This window comes from Eupeodes corollae, chromosome 1, assembly GCF_945859685.1.
Source record: "Eupeodes corollae chromosome 1, idEupCoro1.1, whole genome shotgun sequence".
Taxonomy (NCBI): domain Eukaryota; kingdom Metazoa; phylum Arthropoda; class Insecta; order Diptera; family Syrphidae; genus Eupeodes; species Eupeodes corollae.
This window is the reverse complement of record NC_079147.1, coordinates 11146709-11168842: the sequence shown is the minus strand read 5'-3', so window position 1 is coordinate 11168842 and position 22134 is coordinate 11146709. Positions and strand designations below refer to the sequence as shown.

General features: G+C 37.4%; 1 protein-coding gene across 1 annotated transcript; it reads right to left on the bottom strand.

The window, feature by feature from the left end:
• Positions 1 to 751: 751 nt before the first annotated feature.
• Positions 752 to 13197, bottom strand: LOC129941449 (uncharacterized). Its single transcript, XM_056050076.1, has 10 exons — positions 12800 to 13197; positions 12157 to 12738; positions 11916 to 12096; positions 11693 to 11850; positions 11418 to 11621; positions 2483 to 2618; positions 2228 to 2416; positions 1958 to 2153; positions 1817 to 1892; positions 752 to 1751 (listed from the first exon to the last, which is right to left on the bottom strand). Exons 1-10 carry the CDS (start codon positions 13046 to 13048, stop codon positions 822 to 824), a joined length of 2901 nt encoding a protein of 966 aa, XP_055906051.1. The 5' UTR covers positions 13049 to 13197; the 3' UTR covers positions 752 to 821.
• Between the last annotated feature and the right edge of the window lie 8937 nt (positions 13198 to 22134).

Sequence of the window (22134 nt, the reverse complement as noted above, 5' to 3'; positions counted from 1 at the left end):
TGAAATTCGTCCCGAAAAAAAAAAACAATATTTCAATGTTATCTCTTGCATCCCTGCATCTCTTCAGCATTATTATAATTCTAGGTACATTTTTTGACCGAAACAACAAACACTGCGAATATAAAAGATTCTAATTCAATTTAAGACTTTTTTATCAATAATAAAATGCATATGTTTTAAATCCACAAATTTTTCGACAGCTGCAGTGAAGATATATTCAATTTGGAAAGCTTGACAAAAGAGAAATTGTTCCAATTTAAAAAATGACCCTTGCTAGAAATTCAATCGTTCTTTATTAATAACGGATCTCTAATATCAAAGAGAGGGTGTGTCGTCATTTTTGCCTTGCGTTATCTGTTCCTTCAACATAAAAAATTTAAAAACGGTCAAAATTTATACCACAATACTTTATTTTTGTTAAAGAAAATGTTGATCTCAAAAAACTTCTTGCCATCCCAGAAGTTTCAAAAAGCCGTATCCCGTGATTTGATCATCTGCCGCTTTCTCTCATATGAAATGCTTAAAAAAAGAAACAAAATCTTGTAAGATTGCAAACATGATTTATACTTCATCACAGAAACAACAAACAAGCTCAACCGACAGTATTTAGCAAAAGTATCATGAGAAATGAACTTTTAGTACAAAAATCTTAACGCATGAAAATCCAAAAACAAAAAAAAACACAACACATCATTTTGGGTCGGAATAAATTAAAAAATTAAAACAATTTATTAGATAAAACACAATAAAACACAATGGGATGATGACTAACACTCTCTTTTTTTAAATACAAAAACATAAATATTTATTTTCTGAACTATTTACTGCATTGCTAAATCATAATAAGGAGTATCCTTGCACCGTACCAGAACCGCATCCGTAATCATTTGGTTCCATTCATTCGAGTACATGGAAAAGTCAGCTTTCCTAAATAACTTAATTTTGTTGTGCGCGTCAATGTTTGAGCACAAGTAATAGTTTATGGCAATTTCGGTGAGTTCGGCGTGGTAGTTCTTCATTGACCACTCAAGTACACTTTGGCAATTTGTTTCGTCCAATAGAAAAACCATAACATTAAATATGACCTTCTCTAGCTGGGGTATAATGTACACTCGAGATAGCTCAAATGCTTCGATAACTGATTTGTACTTTTCTACAGGTGGAATGTTAGGTGGCTTATTTTGGGAACGAAGTTCGATGAGATTGAGGAAATATCGCAGACCACTGGCAGAATAGGCTTTTAAATGAATTTCGCCCTCATTGCCTTCGCGGAAGTCACTATTTAACATGGAGTTGAATACTTCACTCACATCTGAGAGGAGCTTTTTGTTGAAGCTCACAGAAATCTCTTCGTCGTTGTCGTGGACGATGAATTTCATATCACAGTCGTACGATTCTGCAGATGTATTCTGATCGTTAAAGATTTGATCACAATCGAAAGATTCCTTGTCACTGTCAGGTATGGCGATGTCGAGGGTAGATTGGCTCATGGCGGTGAGAGCCTCAACAGCTTCGGTGGTGAATTCGCTGTCTTCAGTGAGGATCATGTTGATGAGAGTAAAGAGCACACTGCACTCGGTGAGTAGATGGTAGAGAATTCGATGGTTTTTTATAATGAATCCAACTGCTATGGAAGCCCTTTTTTGGCTGGCGTCGTCGGAGCGTAGCAAACGGGCCAGTTCACCCTTGCCATAGTGTGTTTCTCCAACATTTGTGAGAGTTTCAAGGAAACCAATTCCTCCTGTTTTAAGCTAAAATACAAGAAAAAACTACCTATGAGAAAAACTTCATTATGTTTTCTAACCAAGAAACTTACTTCATCGACTTTTGTCATTTGGAAGAGCTGGTTAGCCACACCTAGTTTGATTACTTGCGCAAAGAACTGACTTTCACTGTAAAAACGACAAAAAATAAGTTGGAGTATATTTGAAGGCTTGAAATGCTTGTATAATCTTACGACAGAATATTCGTTAGTGATCCGCAAAAACAATTATTGAGTCCGAAGGTGTTGATAGCTTCTATGAGGGTGTACAGCGTCTCTGGCTTGCTCAGTTCAGCTCCCTTATTAACTAATAGCGTCACTCGGTATATAAGATTCTCAATTATATCTATTGTGCTGTTTCCTAGTTTTGGCAATTTAAGTGGTGGCACATCTGCAAAGCAAACCCATCCCAATGAAATAGTTTTTCATTCGATGTTAAACAGACTAAACAGTCTTATGACTTACCTTGGCTTTCATCTTCATCGTCTTCTTTGTCTAGTGCGTTATCCTCTAAATTATTTTCCGACTTACAAGCTATGTCCAATAGTTTCATTATATCAGAATCATGTGGATCAGTCTTTATGTTGTCATCGTCATCGATGCCCTCATCATCGCTACACACGGGTGAGTATGTTTCTGATTCGGAATCCATTTCTATTTTGATTGAAACGGTTTTTTTTTCGAGAAAGTTTTTGAATTATACTAATTTTCAAGATTTACCTGAGTTTACTTTAAAACCACCTCCTATGGGTGACATCCCTCTCGAGCTACAAGGACTCGATGGAGACACAATAGAACGAGGTGAGCTACATGGTGATTCGTAGTCGTAATTCGATTCGTCACGAAGTTTTTGGGTCTGGAAATTTACAAAGTGAAATCAAAAATGGAAGTACATAAGAAATCGTTATTTTCACTTCGAATATGAAGTTTTAGATTTAAAAAACAACGACTAGAGAAAAAATAAGACTCTGTATTTGAAATAAATAAAGATTTATTTCGGATTCGTTTTTTATTGAACCAGCTCGGAAGTCTTGTCTTACGTTGTATATTTTTAGTAAATGTGTAAACGTTTCAAAAAAAAATTCTTATAGGTTTTTAAATTTTAGAACTACACCAACCAACCCGAGCAAATTTTTTATTTATGAATTACTCATTAGCATTATATTTTATATATTACATCTGGTTTTCCATTGGGAAAATAAATTGATCTATTTTTTTATTTCTATATCCAAATGCCGATTTATTGAATTGATTGATTTATTTTGATCTAAAATAATATTTTGAACTTTTAAATATGCTTGGTTTTTTATGCTTAATAATTTTGATAATAATCCAGTAAAAATATTTTGAAAATTGATTGGGATTCCAACTAGTGCATCTTACAAAGGAGTTTTTCAGATAACTTGAGTGATATTTGTAATGAATTTTCTTCATTTTTCTGACTTAGGTGATAATTTACTCATCAACAACATTTTAATAATTAAGATTTTATTATAAATGTTGTTAGCTTTTTGTTTATCTTCAGATAATGTATAGAAAGGTTGATCATCTCTAGAAAACAGTTTATCTGCTGTACCGGACATATTTTAAATATGTCATCACTTATCGTCATCATTAATGAATAATCCTCTTCACAATTCTAGATCTAGGGCAACTGTGCAAAACTATGGACCTTTTGTTAAACTTCAACTACTCCCTAAGGTACTTGAACCGATTTTACAAAATAAGCTTTTTAGTTTAGTTCTAAATCACATGTTAAATTTGGTGATGTATTATCTTACTTACTTACTTAAGGTGGCGCTACAGTCCGGGGCGGACATGGGCCTCAACCAACAAGCGTCTCCAGCCAGCTCGGTCCCTAGCTAGCTGTCTCCAGTTTCGCACGCCAAGTTGGTTAAGGTCCTCTCCCACCTGGGTGCGCCACCTGAGTCGCGGTCTTCCTCTACTGCGCCGTCCCTCGGGATTGGATTCGAAGACCTTCCGGGCTGGAGCGTTGATGTCCATCCGCTCTACATGACCTAGCCATCTAAGCCGTTGGACTTTGATTCTGCTAACTAGGTCAGTGTCGCTGTACAGCCCGTACAGCTCGTCGTTATATCTTCTCCTCCATTCTCTATCTATGCGTACGGGACCAAAAATCGCCGAAGAATTTCTCTCTCGAAGCATCCTAAGACGCTCTCATCTTTCTTTGACAGGGTCCAGGCCTCAGCGCCATAAATGAGAACCGGGATGATGAGTGTCTTTTAGATGGTGATTTTACATGCTCGAGAGAGGACTTTACTTCTCAATTGCCTTCTAAGTCCAAAGAAGCAGCGATTTGCAAGAGTTATACTTCGTTTTATTTCAGCGCTGGTGTCGTTGTCTGTGTTAATAGCGGTGCCTAGGTTTACAAAGTCCTTAACTACCTGAAAGTTATAGCTGTCCATGGTGACGTTTTGTCCAAGACGTCGTCGTTCAGTGTCCTTTTTTGATGACAGCATATACTTGGTCTTGCCCTCATTGACCACTAAACCCATCTTCTTCGCTTCCGTCGCAATGCTCAAAAACGCTCCACTGACATCACGCTTTGATCTTCCAATTATGTCAATATCATCTGCGTATCCGAGTAATTGGATGGATCTTTGGAAGATTGAGCCTCTAGTGTTGACGGTTGAGTTTTGCACAATTCTTTCCAGAACGATGTTGAAGAAGTCGCATGACAGTGCATCGCCTTGTCTAAAACCTTTTTTGACATCAAATGCATCGGTAAGATCTTTTCCGACCTTGATAGAGCAGCGTGCATTCTCCATCGTCATTCTGCACAAACGTATAAGTTTGACAGGGATACCAAAACTAGACATTGCTCTGTATAGAGTTCTTGCCTATAGATGCTGTCATGCGCGGCTTTAAAATCGATAAAGAGATAGTGGGTATCGATTTGAAGCCACACTGATAAGGACCAATCAGGTTGTTGACGAACGGCTTCAGAAGTTCACATAATACGGCAGAAAGGATCTTATACGAAATGTTAAGGAGGCTGGTGCCTCTGTAGTTGGCGCAATTGAGAGGATCTCCTTTCTTATATGTATCAGGCATACTATGCTTGGATTCCTCTCATCGGGCATGCTTTCTTCTGACCATATTTTGGAGATGAGTTCGTGCATGCTCCCTACGAAGTCATCGCCTGCTGCTTTTAATAGTTCGGAAGCGATGCCGTCAGCTCCAGCAGCATTGTTTGACTTCAGTTTAGATATAGCTATCTTCACTTCGTCAAGGTCGGGTAGGCGGAATTCTTGATCTGCGTCGCCGAGGTTGAGTGGTTCTATCTCCCTTACAGCGGCTCGTCATCGCCGTTATATAATTTGGAGAAATGATCTTTCTATATTCTCAACATCGACTGCGGTTCTACTACGATGTCCCCCTGATCGTCTTTACAGGCTTCGGTTCGTGGCTGGTACCCTTGGGAGGTTTCTTTTACCTTTTGGTAAAATTTACGAACATCATTCCTGTTGTGACATTCCTCTATCTCCTCGATCGCGCGCTCCTCATGCTCTCTTTTTTTCTCATTTGAGAAGCCGGTGTTCCTCTCTCCTCTACTGCTCGTAGAGCTCGCGAGCAGCTCTGGTCCTTTTGTGCAGCGCAGTTTTGTATGCATGCTGTTTCGCTCCGTGCGCTTGCCGGCATTCGTAGTCAAACCAGGGGTTTCGCTGACTTGGTCGTGTGAAACCTAGCAATTTAGAGGCGGCATCTCTGATGGCTGCAAGGCAATGTTGCCACTGGTTTTCAATGCTTAATGCAGGTAGCATAGGAGTCCTTAAGGGTTTACTAAAGACTTGATAGGAAAAGACCATGGGAGTCTCTTACAATTGTAGCCGTCTAACGTCGAATCTTCTCACAGTACTTCCTTGTTTTGGCTTGGATCGGGATATCCGTAGCCGTACCTTGGCTACAACGAGGTAGTGGTCCAAATCAATGTTGGCCTCTCGGAATGTTCGGATATCCTGGATACTGGAGAAGTGTCGTGCGTCGATCGCAATGTGGTCAATCTGGTTGACGGTTGATTGATCAGGAGATGTCCATGCCCCCTTGTGAATATTGAGATGTGTGAACTGCGTACTAGCTACCAGAACGTCTCGCCCCGCAGCGAAATCGGCCAGCCTGAATCCGTTGTCGGAGGTAGTGTCGTGCAGGCTGTATCTCCCGATTATGCCACCAAAGATGTCTTCTCTTCCTAGCTTGGCATTAAAATCTCCTAAGACAATTTTAATGTCATAGCCAGGGCACTGCTCATATGTCTTGTCCAAGAGTTCGAAGAATATGTCTTTGGTGTCTTCATCTTTCTCCTCTGTTGGGGCATGCGCGCTTATTAGGCTTATGTTGGCGAATTTAGCCTTGATGCGGATTGTCGCGATGCGCTCGCTCACACTGTTGAAACTCAAGACTTTTTGCCTGAGACTAGTTCCAACAACAAATCCACACCCAAATAGACGCTGTCTTTGTTCTCCGCAGCAGTCGCCGTAGTATACATCGCAGTATTTTATTTTGCGTTTTTCCGGTCCATCCCATCGCACTTCTTGGATGGCTGTAATATCTGCCTTGCAGCAGTTTAGGGCTTCCGCTAATTGTTCGGCTGCACGTGGTCTGTTAAGGGACCTAACATTCCACGTACATATCCGAAGTTCGTTGTCCTTATTTCGTTTGCGTGGGTTGTCAACAGTGAATCCGTCCGTATCCGAGGCTTGTTGTTGCTTCGAAACTATGATGTTTTTACGTGGCCAGGAAGTCACCCCGACGGCACAACCCCCAACCTGGAGGGCCAGATCCTTAGTATAACTCCAAGGAAGGGGAGCCGGATGAACCACTCCTTATAGGCCTGGGCTCCGAATATGTCGAAGAAGCCCTATAAGGTGTTCACTAAGTAGTTCAACCTTACTGGAACTGTAGACGCCACCGTTGATTCTACCTCGAGAATTCGTCCGCTGCCGCCTAGATAAGGAGAGGTGCCTTAGTGGAAACACCTCTCCCCACCTCTCTCGTTTGCTGCCCCCAACAACTTTCCACTGGGGTTGGAACCCAATCTCCAGTTGAGGTACTAGGCACCCGATGTTCACCGCGGGGAGGTGAGAGTAGGAGTTGATAGACAGAGGTGGGTTTTGAGAAAAACCTGTGGACGCTTGTGTCCTCTTGAATGCACATGTCTACCATTTGATGTATTATCAAGTGAAATAAAAAACCTTTTCTGGCGTACCACAAGGCAGCCATCTTGGACCACACCTTTATATTCCTTTAATAATTGCCAAATTACATTTCTATTATTACTATTTCTATTATTATTATTATTGCATTATTTTTAACTGGTGTTCTACAAATTGATTATAATTAAATATTCTATCCTTTTCTAAGATAATAGATTCAATTCTTACGTACACATAATTAAAAAGCATTCGTTATCCAAAATGAGTATTCCGCTTTAAATTGAACATTTTATTTCTATTTTAAGTTTTGTTTGTAATTTTATTATTATGTAATTTTATTATTATTTTTTTGTTATTTAAAACAAAAAGAATATTTCGCTTACTTCTGTTTCTACAAGAATGCATTTTGGAGTTACAGCTTCAAAAAATACATTTTAAATTTATGACACAGTTATTTTGGTGTAAATTTGCGGTTAAATGCAGTTGATTGCAAATAAAATCCCATTCACATGCTAATTGAACGTTCCAAAAGGAAAAAAGTGTGTAAAGGTAATACAACTGACATAACCTCAAAACCAATGCCATGCCCTGCTAAACGCGATCTTGTTAACAACTAATGTAGGCACTACGTAATGAAGTCATTCTAATTGGCTAATTCCAATTACAAAATGAGTTAAAATTGACAAATATAAATATATAAAATAAGAAATATTTTTGTTTTCAGAACTTTTAATACTTTTTCTTTTTAAATTCAAAATAAATAGAAGATATAATATGATGGATTTATATTTGTATTTAAATACCGAAAGATTCATTTTGAATTCTTGTTCCCTTGCCTAGCTGCTGATTGTGAAACTTCAAAACCAGTGTGCACTAACTTTGTAGCCGACATTAGTGTAACTACGTCGGAGGGGAGATTTCTAATACTTTTGTAGTTAGATTTAGCCAATCAGAATCCCTTGGCTATGTAACCACTAGCTTTGTGAATGCGACCATTCACTATTCCGATAGGTAAATCTTTCTATTCTAATTTTGAAATTATTTCATGATAGTTATTTTTTGGGATGTTCAAATGGTAGACATGTGCATTCAAGAGGACACAAGCGTCTACAGGTTTTTGTCAAAACCCAACTCTCACCTAGTACCTCTTAGTGAACACCTTATAGGGCTTCTTCGACATATTCGGTAAGAAGCGGTTTATCCGGCTCCCCTTCCTTGGAGTTATACTAAGGATCTGGCCCTCCAGGTTGGGGGTTGTGCCGTCGGGGTAACTTCCTGGCCACGTAAAAAATACCTTTAGTTGCGAAGCACCAACAAGCCTCGGATAGGGACGGATTCACTGTTGACAACCCACGCAAACGAAATAAGGACAACGATCTTCGGATATGAACGTGGAATGTTAGGTCCCTTAACAGACCACGTGCAGCCGAACAATTAGCAGAAGCCCTAAACTGCTGCAAGGCAGATATTACTGCCATCCAAGAAGTGCGATGGGATGGACCAGGAAAACGCAAAATAAAAGACTGCGATGTATACTACGGCGACTGCTACCTAGAACAAAGACAGAGTCTATTTGGTGGTGGATTTGTTGTTGGAGCTAGACTCAGGCAAAAAGTCTTGAGTTTCAACAGTGTGAGCGAGCGCATCACGACAATTCGCATCAAGGCTAAATTCGCCAACATAAGCCTAATAAGCGCGCATGCCCCAACAGAGGAGAAAGATGAAGACACCAAAGACATATTCTTCGAGCTCTTGGACAACACATATGAGCAGTGCCCTGGCTATGACATTAAAATTGTCTTAGGAGATTTTAATGCCAAGCTAGGAAGAGAAGACATCTTTGGTGGCATAATCGGGAGATACAGTCTGCACGACACCACCTCTGACAACGGCTTCAGGCTGATCGATTTTGCTGCGGGGCGAGACGTTCTGGTAGTTAGTACGCAGTTCACACATCTCAATATCCACAAGGGGACGCTGCTTCTTTGGACTTAGAAGGCAATTGAGAAGTAAAGTCCTTTTTCGAGCATCTAAAATCACCATCCATAAGACACTGATCATCCCGGTTCTCATTTATGGCGCTGAGGCCTGGACCCTGTCAAAGAAAGATGAGACCATCTTAGGATGCTTCGAGAGAAACAAATCTCCGGTTGCAGAATTAAAGTCCAACGGCTTAGATGGCTAGGTCAACCAACTTGGAGTGCGAAACTGGAGACAGCTAGCTAGGGACCGAGCTGGCTGGAGACTCATGTTGGTTAAGGCCCAGGTTCGCCCCGGACTGTAGCGCCACCTTAAATAAGCAAGTAAGTTATTATTTGGGGAATGCGATTCACGATAGCTCTGAACGTCATCAACCTCCAAGCCATCAACATAACACTAACATAAAGCACACAAAAAATCATTACTAATAAATTATAACCAAAGGAGCTGCTACCCACTGCTTTGCCTGCTTGGTAAAAGAAAATCAAAATATACATACATTCCATGGGAAAGTATACATGACATAAATGGTAAGTTTTCGACGATCAAAAGAAATAATGAAGAACCAAACCTAACGTTGTCTATTGTTAAAGTGATGAAGCACGTGTTTTCTAGGTTCACTCTTTTAGTTTTAGTATTTTCCCTTGCGCTTTATTAATTGTTATTAACTTCAATTGAGAATTGAAGTCCTTTGAATTAGAATGGTAAATCTGTACGAACTATTGTTTAAAGTTTCATCCTATCCAACGCCGATGGCTAATATATTAGCACTAACAAGGTTTAGCCCAAATTATGTGACACGATGTCTTCTACCTTTACAGAATCGAAGGGCATTTAATGTGAGGGCACAGTGCACAACTCAAGTGAGTCAAGGATCTCTACTAGGTATGAAATGATCTGTTCTGAGTCCTTGATAGTGTCTGTTGAGAACTACTGCCTTATATCTCCTGCGACTTCATCCGATATATTTGAATTTAGTTTCCAAACAACATCGCTATTTTACCGATTTTTAATAGTGCTTCAAGCCCATTGATAGATCTAAAAGCAGGCAGCACCTAATGATATGATAATAATTAGCGTTCATTAAAAAAAGAACATATTAAACATCTAATTATAAGTGTTTCTGGGACCGGCCACTGATCTACTGGAATGAAATATTATACCACGGTAAAAAGTAGCTTAACACACTTTCAAACAGAAGACACCAATCTTCTCTCTCCGATGATATCCCAAATAGTTGAAGACTTAAAGTACCTCAGCATCTATATTGATCAAAACCTTTACTGGGACAAACACATTGCTATTTAAAAGACTATCTTCTCTCATCCACCCGTTGTTTTTACCACCTCAAAAAGTATTTCCCTTCAATTTTGTTGAAGATGGTTTATTTTGGAATTTTGCATTCCAAGTTGCAATATGGAATAGCTTGTTGGGGTGGTGCATGTGTCAACAAACTACAACAATCACCGTTATTCAAAAATCAGCTATACGTAACGTTTGTAAAACTCATCGTTTAACACCATCAATGGAACTTTTTTGGTCTTTACAAAATTTTTCCCGTTAGACATTTATATTTTTTTAAAGGTGTTTTTTAAAAGAGCTGGATATTTGGAAAGTCCTATTTCCGACATACGAAGTCTTAGAAGTAATTCAATCCTTGTAGTAAATATCCAATATTTCCGTGCGACAAGCTACAGAACCTCCTATTCCATTGCTTCCTGCAAACTTTTTAATACGGTTCCTATAGAAGTTCGTAAAATAAAAAATATTGGCGCGTTTTAAAAAGAAATAACGTCATGGCGTCTTGCCGTAGACCACCAAGAAATAGGACGCAACCGTCCGATTCCGGGGACGCTACAATCATGAACTGAATGAAATCTACTTCTAAGCTGATATTGTAACAAATAGCAAAAGCTCGGTAGACCCCCGTGGGCCGGACATTTGGCTCATAGGAACGAAGACGAACCAGTTTGAAAAGTCCTTTGTAGTCATTTTATGGTAGGCGACAGCGTGGCAGACCATGCTTACGCTGGATTAGGACGCCCAAAACATTGGGGTGCGCAACTGGATGATGATCGGAATAAATGGAGAGACTTGTTGTATGAAGCCAGGACCGTTCACCAGTTGTCGAACCGATGATCATGATGAACATTCCGTAGAGAACTAGGGCCAACTCTCAACCATTCCTATGCGTGAGTCATGTGAGGTATGGAAGGGACCTACAGTTTTATGCCGAATCCGAGCGGCTAATTTAAGAAAGTACTTTTCATGACAAGAACTACTCTTGGAGCATTTTTCAATTCACCGTAAGAAGCAATAGCAGTGAAAAAAAATGAAGGTGACACAGGCTGGGATTGAACCCAAGATATCGAGCATAACAGTCCTACGCAGTAACCATCACACCAAGGTAACCGTACTAAACGATTTTATAAAGTAAAGATATTTTTAATAATGAATAAAAGGAGAAATGATAGCAATTATTTCATATATTATATTCTCACCTTACACACAGATTCTACAGAATTTTCCGGTAATTTGCGTTTCTTTGAGGTGTTTTTTTTCTCCTCCCGTTTTCTTTTGCGATAATCATCGTCACTATGCAGATAAGCGTCAAGTTCGGTAATCAAAATACCAATCAAGCCTTCACGTAGCATTAAATCCATGCTTATGTTGTCATATTGAAAGTTATTGAGCACATATAGTATCTAAAACATGAAATAAAAAAGATTCATCATAAATTTTACAAGGAAAACAAATTGTTGGCTTTAGACCCTACCGACGAAATCTCTGTATGTGATTTGGAAGTCCTTGCGATGTCCAAGAGTTTACCAATGGCTCCTGATCGGCGGATTTTCGATCGATTGCAAGCATCTCCCGACAGCATACAAATCACATTGATGCAATGTCTGATTTCACTCTCAGATAGAGGTTTGGCTGCAAAACAGAATATTAACATCACCTTTGTAAGTTCCGAAAACCAGGGTAGTTGAGAAACTTACGCAAATTCCGGTATATAAGAAGCTCACATGCCGAAACAATAGCGTCGGCAGTACCCAAGGCGTGAATAGCACTTGGATTCTTAGAGAAATTCGATAGGATCTTAAGAGCTGTCGCTCGATAGGGATTATCGTCGGAGGCAAAGAACACCACAGCGGCAAGAAAATTGCTTCTATTGACACCCTGCAGCAATAACACAACAAAAACAAAAGCAATTAAGTTTACCAATAAACCAAAACTTACCTCCCAAGCTTGAAAATTCAAATTGATCTCCGAGATGATGAGGAGACACTTGAGAATCTCACTGGCCAAATCGATATTCGACTTTTCCGTGGGCATAATGTAATCCGTACAAGTCTTCGAGTTCTTCAGATTGGCCATGTCGAATATGTCGCTTCGAGGGCCTTCCAAGTTGCGTGCCACTTCCTCGAAATACTTCTCTCGATGTTGGTTCTTCTTCAGACCACCAACCTTCTGAGGCAACTCTGGCAGAGGTTCGGGAATCTCCTTGTTCTTCATCACTCCCACTAGGGTCTTCATAACCAGAGTGAACCCATCCGACGCCAAGAAGTGCCTCAAGAACTGCTCTTCAGCCACAAGGAATCGGCATGCTCTGAAGCACATAATCTGTGTTTGCACATCATCGCTCTCTTCTATTATTTGGCAGACTGCTGAAGCTATTGCTGGACAATGCGTGGAGAGTAACTTGGAGTTGTCTACTTTGGCAAGGTTTCCCAAGAGCCTACAAGCCCTGCACTGGATCAGAGCATTCGGGATGCTCTTGAGAATCGTTGCCAAAGGTATAGCAACTTTATTGTCCAAAGCCTAAGAGCAAAAGACAATTGCGCCAGTAAGACAAAGCACATAACAAAGTCCAAGAACTTACCTCATTGCAGCAGTCGACATTTGTGCAGCAATTCCCCAGAATGCTTAATACAACTTCCAGAATCTGCTCGTGGGGTTTGTTTAGGAATCGCACCATTGGTGGAATACCACTACACTGATGGAACATTACTATGCCGTCACGGTCTTTGACCAAATCCGTCCGGAGCTTGACCAAACCCTTTAGAATGACATTTTTGTCTGTGGAATTCTTGAGCACGTCGAGTATGTGCGAAACTATTTCACGGTTCATTTTGTTAACCGTGATTTGAGGTATTTTATTCTTTTATTTAAATGATTTTCCAATTTACGTAAATTATGTTTTTAATGGAATTAAAATTAATGAAATTGAGAAAATTATCTCAAGTTTGACAGAAGATTAGGTTTTGTAGGTGTTTTCAGTGTGCAATTGTTTGGTGGTTGGTGAACAAAAAAGTTGTATAACACTTTTCGGATTGAAAATTCTATTGGCCGGTAGATGGCCATAGCAAGTGTTATATTTAGGGCTGCCAGGTAAAATGGAAAATTTAACGGATAGAATTTGAATATTTATTTGATTTTATTACAAAAATTGGTTAAATTTTTAAATATAGGGTGGTCAAATGTTGACTATGTGACCTTGAGTACATACATAAATCATAAGTAAAGTGATGGGTTGAAAATCAAAGGTTTTTAAGTTACTGCAAATATCAAAGATTCTTCAAACATGTGGCCTTTTTTGATTTGTTAATAAAAAGCGTTCGAAATTCTGTATGTTCTGACAGTTCCTCTTTTGAAGAAAAGAAGAGAAAAGCTTCCACCTATTTGTGCAAATATACTTACTTACTTAGGTCCTCCGACCTGTTAAGTCCGTTGGGAACCTCTTAAGGGCATAGGGCCTCTACTACGCCTACGCGCCATCGTGTATGTTTCCGGAGATATGTTTCAGCTCCCTCCACCTCTTACCTAGTGACGCTGATTCCTCCTCAACTATCTTGAGCCATGTGCATCTCAGTCGTCCAACGCTCCTTCCTTCAAAAAGGATATTGATATTAGTTTTTTTTAAAATTTTCTAATTAATACAAAAATAAATAAAATTGAATTGAAGTTAAAATAGATCTTAGGGCCGAAAGGCATTAGTAGTAAGTGTTATAGTTTAACTCAGCGTGTCCGTATGGGACCATTAAGTTAGTTGTAAGTTATGGATAATTAGGCTAGTTTTATGAATTTTTGTCTAGCTTTAAGATAGGTTTACGAATGAATTAATAAAAATGAATTTAAAAAAAAAAAAACGCTTCTTCCTTCTTCTGTCAGCGTATTCCACTGCATTGCTTGGCCTTCAATGCAGTCGTTACCTTTTCGAAGTGTATGTCCAATTCATTGCCACTTACGCCTTCGTATAATAGAGTTGATGGGTTCCTGACATGTCCTTCTATAGAGGACCTTATTGGATATTCGGTTTGGACAGAAATTCCTTAGGATGTTGGGGAGACATATATTCACGAAGGTTTGAAGGTTTCTTGTTATAGCTGAAGTAACCTTCGAAGTGCTGCACTCATAAAAAAGCACAGATTCAACATTTGTGCGTAATAGTCGTAGATTTTATCTTAAGCTGATAGAGTTATTCCTCCAAATTTTCAACAGCATATTGAACGCCGCTTTTTCTTTACTGATGCGGCAGATGACGTCTTGTTTGGTTCTGCCTTCGATGAAGAAAGCTCTCCACTTTTTCCACCGGTTGAGTGGAAAATTTATTTGAGAGAATGGTTGGGTTCTGAGGATGATCATTTTTGTTTTGCCGGAATTTATTTTCAGCACCACGACTTCTGCTTCTCTCTCCACACTTGTTGTCATTAATTGATGGAGATCCGTGATCCTGTATGACAGAGACTGAGTGCAGTACATCGCTAATCACCAACAAAAACAATATCCTCTGACAACCTTCCATTGTACAGAACGTGACACTTGAATCCATCATATGATTCCTTTAATTAAATTAAATTTTCTGGAATGTCTCTCCTCCGCAAAGCTAACCAGGTGTACTCCCTGTTCACGCTATCACAGGCTTTCTCGAAGTCGATGAGCAGCAATTGTAGTGGTGCTTGACATTCAGCGCACTGCTCAATAATGGTCCGTAGGGTGTTGATATGATCAATTCAGGACGATCCAGTGTGGAATCCTGCTTATTCGGCATCGAGTGTGACCTCAAGGTATTCTCTGATGCGTTCTAGTATGCTTTTTGCTACTATTTTTGCAACGGCAGGCAGAACGCAAATTCCTTTCTTGTTTTCCTTTTCCATCATCATCATCATCATCATTCCCTTCTTCCACTCATCGGGGACGCTTTCGTTGGTCCAGGCTTCTTTTATGAGCGGATGAAGCAGTTCCCTTGATAACGTTGGCGCTACTTTTTAAAGCTCAGCTGGAGTTCCATCAAATCCTACCGAAAGATAGTGCTACAAAAGTCAAAACATTTTACTTGGGACTTTTACTGTTATTACCTCACACAAATTTCAGAATTAAATTGTTTTAATTAATTAAAAGTTTTTTTTTGGCATTACAAATAAAAATTTCCACAAGGCTGATTTCTGGTTTGTACAAAACTTATAAAAGTCCTTACACAAATTATTTTGGGTTAGGTTAGACAATCCAAATAGGTACTTGCTTTAAGACTTGTAATCACAAATTCTATGTTTCTTCATAAACAGTGCTAGGAAACCTTAAAAATACTACTGCTCCATTTTATAATCCACCACAACAAACTTTTAAATAAGTTAAGACTCTGTTATGTGAGCAATTCCTTTTTAAAGTTTTTTCAAATAAGGTCTTATACATAACGTATGAAAGCATTGAAAATCGTAAAAATCCTATCGATTTTCATTTACATTATTTAGCTTACGTTATTATATCCCAACATAAGAAACATTTTATCTACTTCTATGTTTCTTCGAAAAGTTTCAATGACTACATCCATCAGAAAGAGGGGTGTACCTACATTTGGCTACCAAAATCATAAATGAAGAGACAGCTATTGGATTTGCAAAAGTTAATATAATCGATTATAGCGTTTTTGTAATAAGGAATTTAAATTCAATTAAAAACATACATTCCTACAGAATTGTTTATAAACACAAATACGTTATCTAGTTTCTGGTAATGATTCTAGGTTACTTGGATACTTCTATGAATTTTAATCTTGCTTAATATATACTTTTGCGTCAAGTACTCGTATGTGAAGTTTGGTATTGTTTATTATGTTTATTATATTATTATTATTAACTAATTTTGTTAAGTTACCTATGAATATTTTATACAAGTTTTCTCACAGAAGGAAATAGCTTTCACAAAATAAAACGAAATTCCCACATTTTTGATAAAGCAACGAAAGCAATAGTTTGTGTAAGTTGCATTTTTTACTTTGTAAGACTTCATAAGTGTTTCTTACACAAATTATTAGCTGGCTTAATTATTTAAGTTTTTTTAAGCTTGTTTAAGATGTCAAAAATTAAAATAAGCTTCCTTTAAAAATTGTATATCTTGCATTAACATATAATGATGCCAAGATGCCGGTTATTTCGTAACTACTTTCTTCTAAGTGCGCAACAGACATAGCTTCTACTGAAAGGAAAAGCACCGAAATTAGCCTGCTTCACTGCCAGCAGCACGATGGTAGTTTCAGCATTGTTTTACTTCTTCTAAGTGCAAGACTTAGCCTTTCCCACCCGTTTATTCTCTAGTTTGGTGCGTAGTCCAAAATGTTTATTCCGTGGTAAGCTTTTCTATGGAAGTCACGAACATAGCTTCTCACTGCGAGACAAGGTACCGATGATCTTTTAGTTTTCTGTCTGGGGCACGAAAGGAATTTAGAAGTGTATGACGGACAAGGCTTAAGACGATCGATTATTCTCTAGTTCACTGTCAATGAGGACCTTGCGTTGCGTCCTGGCTAGTGCTCCGCTGACCATTCTCTAACCTTTTCTAGGGACAAGTTTTAATACCCGTACTGTTTCAATGATAAGGAAAATAAAGTATATGTAATTCCTTATTATATATTTAAAGAAAAAAAAGTTGTTTATAAATCGGATTTTCAAAACTGTAAATCCAAGTTTTGTTTTGATTTCTTTGGGAAATACCTTGAAAACTTACTAACTCAGCCTTGTACAAAGAAGCATGATACGTTTGTTTTATTTACTATTGATATATTTAATTGATTTATCTTAATAACATAACTAATGTATTGATTAAAATATTCATTTCAATAAAAAAAGCCTCTATAATGGAATATTCAAAATAGTGTTAAATATTTTGAAATGCCTTGAACATACAAAATTTATCAGATGGCTCTGGTGCAGTAATCGTAGATTCTTTAAATTCTTTCTTTTACAAAATATTCTGCATGGAAATTAAATAATGTTGGTCAGTTGCTTTTTTGACAAGCATATTTCAAAATTTGAACCTTGAACGGATGTTTGTCAAACCTCAAGTTCATTTCATTTTAGAGGTAGGTTTTAAGCTTTGTAAAAAAAATTGGAATGCTTTTATCAAGAAAGCGATATTTTAAATGAATTTTTTAGATAAATTTGACTTTTATGCGGACCAAATTGCATTAGGTTTAAAAAATTTAAACTTTTTTCATGAATATTGATGCTTTATTATAAGAACCGGTAAAATTCTATCGAAAAAAACTTTAAAAATTAAAATATGTGATAAATTCATAGCATCAAAAGAGTCTATGAAAATGAAAAGAGAATACTTTGACTTCTACCAAAAACCCTCGTAACCAAAATATTAAAAGTTTAAAGTGTTTTCTAAAAATAAAAACAATAGTATGTTGGGGACTTTGGACACACTTCTCCAGGTTAGTCTGTTTATTATTTGTGTCTAAGACTTTAACTTATTAAGCCTAAGGACCTTTGTCATCTTATTTTATATTTTTATTATATCTGTAGTATATTAGATGAACTTTAAAGATTTAATGAGACGATACGAGTATTTTACTTTGCATGTATTCGAAATAATTTGAAATTTCAAAATTTAATTTATGTCTACCTTTAAATGAGTTACTATTCATTATTGAGTTGAATCCCTTTCTCTTATCTTGATATTATTTGATTTCCAAACATGCGTTTCTTTAAAAAATAAATTCGGTTCTACATACTTTCAATTCAATTAAGTGAACAGTTTTGTTTAGTAATAATAACGATGGAAATTCATTTGACTCGCTATGCTGATATTTTTTTAAAATTTAAGTGCAAACATCAAAGTTCTTCAATTTTGGTCCTTCAAGAAGGAACGGTTTCCTCTTTCTTCTATTTATCTTATATGGATAATTTTTGTTTATAAATTCATTTAAGACTTTCATTTGCTTAATCAAGTGGAAATATGCAAAAACTTAAGGGACAAGTTGCAGGATTATACCATTTGTCTTTTCTTTCATTTTCTGAAGAAAAGTAGTCATCAAATAGTTGAAACTATTTTTAGAAGAAATATAATTAAAATAACAATTTGAAATAAGCGCAAAACATCAGACAACAATTCTAAGTGAATGTAGGTAGGTACCTAAATTCTTAAGCTATAATGTCTGGCTTTGAAGTAAGGGTAGATAGATATACACATTTATATTTCGCATAAAGTACGTTATCTGTTTTCATTATTCAAAAGACTGTGAATATTTCCAGACTCAAAAAAAAAAGAATAACAAAATATTTTGCTATGGAATTCAAAGTAAATTGCTTGAATGAAATAATTCGACGATAGTCCCATTATCATTATCATATTATTCTTAAACAACAACAAGGAGGAGTTTAACCCTCACCCACCTATTCTTTGTTTAAACAAAGGCTGATGTTTGACTCATTTTAAAAGCGAAAGTTATTGAAGCCTTTAACAGTCAACATATTTTATAGGTACGAGTGCCTGTTGTGAAAACAGTCAAGGGACAACAATTCGTCAAGACAATTGTAAACCTATTTTAACTTTTTGTTTATTCGTTATTTGTTTATACGACACTGATACCGAAACTGAAATTGAAACTGAAACCGATACGGATACCTACAATTGCGGTCTTTATATTTGCATTCTTATAAAGCTTCAACAATAAATTTGGGAGTTCTGGGGAATACAAAATTTAAGTTGTGTTCTATAGATATTATTATTATTGGCAAAAAGACGAATGAACAGTGGTATATTTTGTATTCAAAAATAACTCAAAGTTAGGGAAGCAACTTATTTATTTAAATTCGTAAGTAACCTTTTTCTAAAAATTATTCATAAAAAGTCACAATATTGTTCCGATATTTGCTTATGCTTGTTGTAAATCTGTAATCTTTTGCTTCAATATTTAGGTGAAATATTTATATCTTACACAAATCTGAATGTAAAGCTAAAACATTTATGCTAAACGGGTTTCAACAGAAAAAATATTGTTCTTGTAACGAATTTGTTGCCTAAAACAATTTTTTTAAATCAAGTTTGATTTTATATACATATAGAGTCCAGAATTTCCAGAAACCAAATAAGATATTAGAGTGATTTAAATTGTATCTACAAGAGAAAGATTTGTACTTTGCAAAACCATCAATTCATTTTTAAGATACATATATATTTATAAGACATTTTATCCTTAAAAATCCCGTTTTTGATTGTTTATAGAATTTTTAAAGCGATTATTAAATTTAAAGGCGAGACTCGAATGCATTGGAATCCCTTAAAAATGTTTTGTTTTAGTTGTGCTCCTAAAAAAAGGTAATTTTGTCGCCAAAAATCATTTAAAATCACCCTGAAAGGTTGAGGTAAACATTTTTGTATGAGCTTAACATACATAGCTCCGTAAAATAGTAATCGAGAGGCCTTAAGTCACACAAAGAAGGATGTCAGTTAACAGGAACTTAAGTTTTCAATGAATACAATATGCAATAATTAGATTGTTTAAGTGTGCTGTACGTATGACAAGTTGTGCCTTTCTGTAAGAAGTTGGAACCAACTGTCGCCGATGTCCAGCTGATTTATTTTTTAAAAACCAAAAATATGTATAGTCACGGCTTATCATTCACCGAAATGGCAGCTTCTTCCTCATTTTAAAACAAATAAGGACCAATGATACTGCCAGCATGTAAACCACACAAAACATTACATTTTAATAGAAGCACATAGCTAAAACCACTATTGATAATAAAGTTGTTCCTTTCTAAAAATACGCAGAAGAGTCTAAAGGCGAAGTTCCTAAAAATATTACGCTGGTGAAACACAAAAGTAAGCTGGTTTTAAAATCAATCGTTTTGAGAAAGTTCTTGAACGCGTAAATGATTCTATGGGACCAATCTTTTTTCATACTCGAACTGAGGCAAGAGTTCTAAGAGACCCCAACATTCATAAATCCGCTGGTACGGATTGTATCGACGCTATTATTCTGAAGAGGTATCTTTCCACGCTAGCAAAACTAATGGGTAAGGTTATCCATCTATCCTATTCTTTTGGTCTCGTTCCTCATACCCTCATTGAAATTATATATATGTAAGCCTCTTGAACAGAATTCTAAAAAGAGTTCAATAATTGGTGACATTAACATCATCAACTTGATTACTTCATTCGAGCATCGTCGGGAAGTTTCTTATCTCTCGCTTTTTTACCATTTATTCAATGAACTATGTTCTTGTGAAATAAACATAAGCATTCATCATCTTAGAAATTTAACGTTAATACTCGCGCTTCTAGAAATGCTAATTTTTTTACCCTTGATTCCAACTTTGGCCGTACCATGAAATACAGATATTCATTTTTTAGCCGTACGCATTTCGACGAGCTATTTTTAATATTATCCTTCCGCCTATCAATGGGGCTCCCAACTCCTCTTCCTCTCTGTCTTAAAAGAACTTCAAAACTTACAGCTTGTAAGGTCTTAATTGTAATATTATGCAATTTATTATGCATCAGTTTTGATAAACATTTCTAAACTGACGCCCGCAATGCAAATATTTATAGGAACAATTATTTTATTTAGTCTGACAATATTTTCAGAAACTTCATTATAAAAAAATTATGTAGGGTAACCATTTGACAATTGCCTTCTAAGTCCAAAGAAGCAGCGATTTGCAAGAGTTATTCTTCGTTTGATTTCAGCGCTGGTGTCGTTGTCTGTGTTACTAGCGGTGCCTAGGTATGCAAAGTCCTCAACTACCTCAAATTTATAGCTGTCCTTGGTGACGTTTTTTCCAAGGCGTCGTTGTTCAATGTCATTTTTTGATGAGAACATGTACTTGGTCTTGCCCTCATTGACCTCTAAGCCCATCTTCTTCGCTTCTGTCACAATGCTCAAAAACGCTCCACTGACATCACGCTTAGATCGTCCAATTATGTCAATATTATCGGCGTATCCGAGTAATTGGATGGACCTTTGGAAGATTGTTCCTCGAGTGTTGACAGTTGAGTTTTGCACAATTCTATCCAGAACGTTGTTTAAGAAGTCACATGACAGGTCATCGCCTTGTCTAAAACATTTCTTGACATCAAATGCATCAGTGAGATCTTTTTCGACCTTGATAGAGCAGCGTGCATTCTCCGTCGTCATTCTGCACAAACGGATAAGTTTGACAGGGATGCCAAAACTAGACATTGCTCTGTAGCGCTCTTCACTAAAGATGCTGTCATATGCGGCTTTAAAATCGATAGATAGATGGTGGGTATCGATTTGAAGCTCCTGGGTTTTTTCCAAGATCTGCCGTAGTGTGAATATTTGGTCGATAGTGGACTTTACTGGTCTGAAGCCACACTGATAAGGACCAATCAGGTTGTTAACGAATGGCTTCGGACGTTCACATAATATGGCAGAGAGGATCTTATACGCAATGTTAAGAAGACTGATGCCTCTGTAGTTGGCGCAGTTTTGAGGGTATCCTTTCTTTAATGAACGGGCACACTATGCTGAGATTCCACTCATCGGGCATGCTTTCTTCCGACCATATTTTGCAGATGAGTTGGTGCATGCTCCCTACGAAGTCATCGCCTGCTGCTTTTAATAGTTCGGAAGCGATGCCGTCAGCTCCAGCAGCATTGTTTGACTTCAGTTTAGATATAGCTATCTTCACTTCGTCAAGGTCGGGTAGGCGGAATTCTTGATCTGCGTCGCCGAGGTTGAGTGGTTCTATCTCCCTTACAGCGGCTCGTCATCGCCGTTATATAATTTGGAGAAATGATCTTTCTATATTCTCAACATCGACTGCGGTTCTACTACGATGTCCCCCTGATCGTCTTTACAGGCTTCGGTTCGTGGCTGGTACCCTTGGGAGGTTTCTTTTGGTAAAATTTACGAACATCATTCCTGTTGTGACATCCATCTATCTCCTCGATCGCGCGCTCCTCATG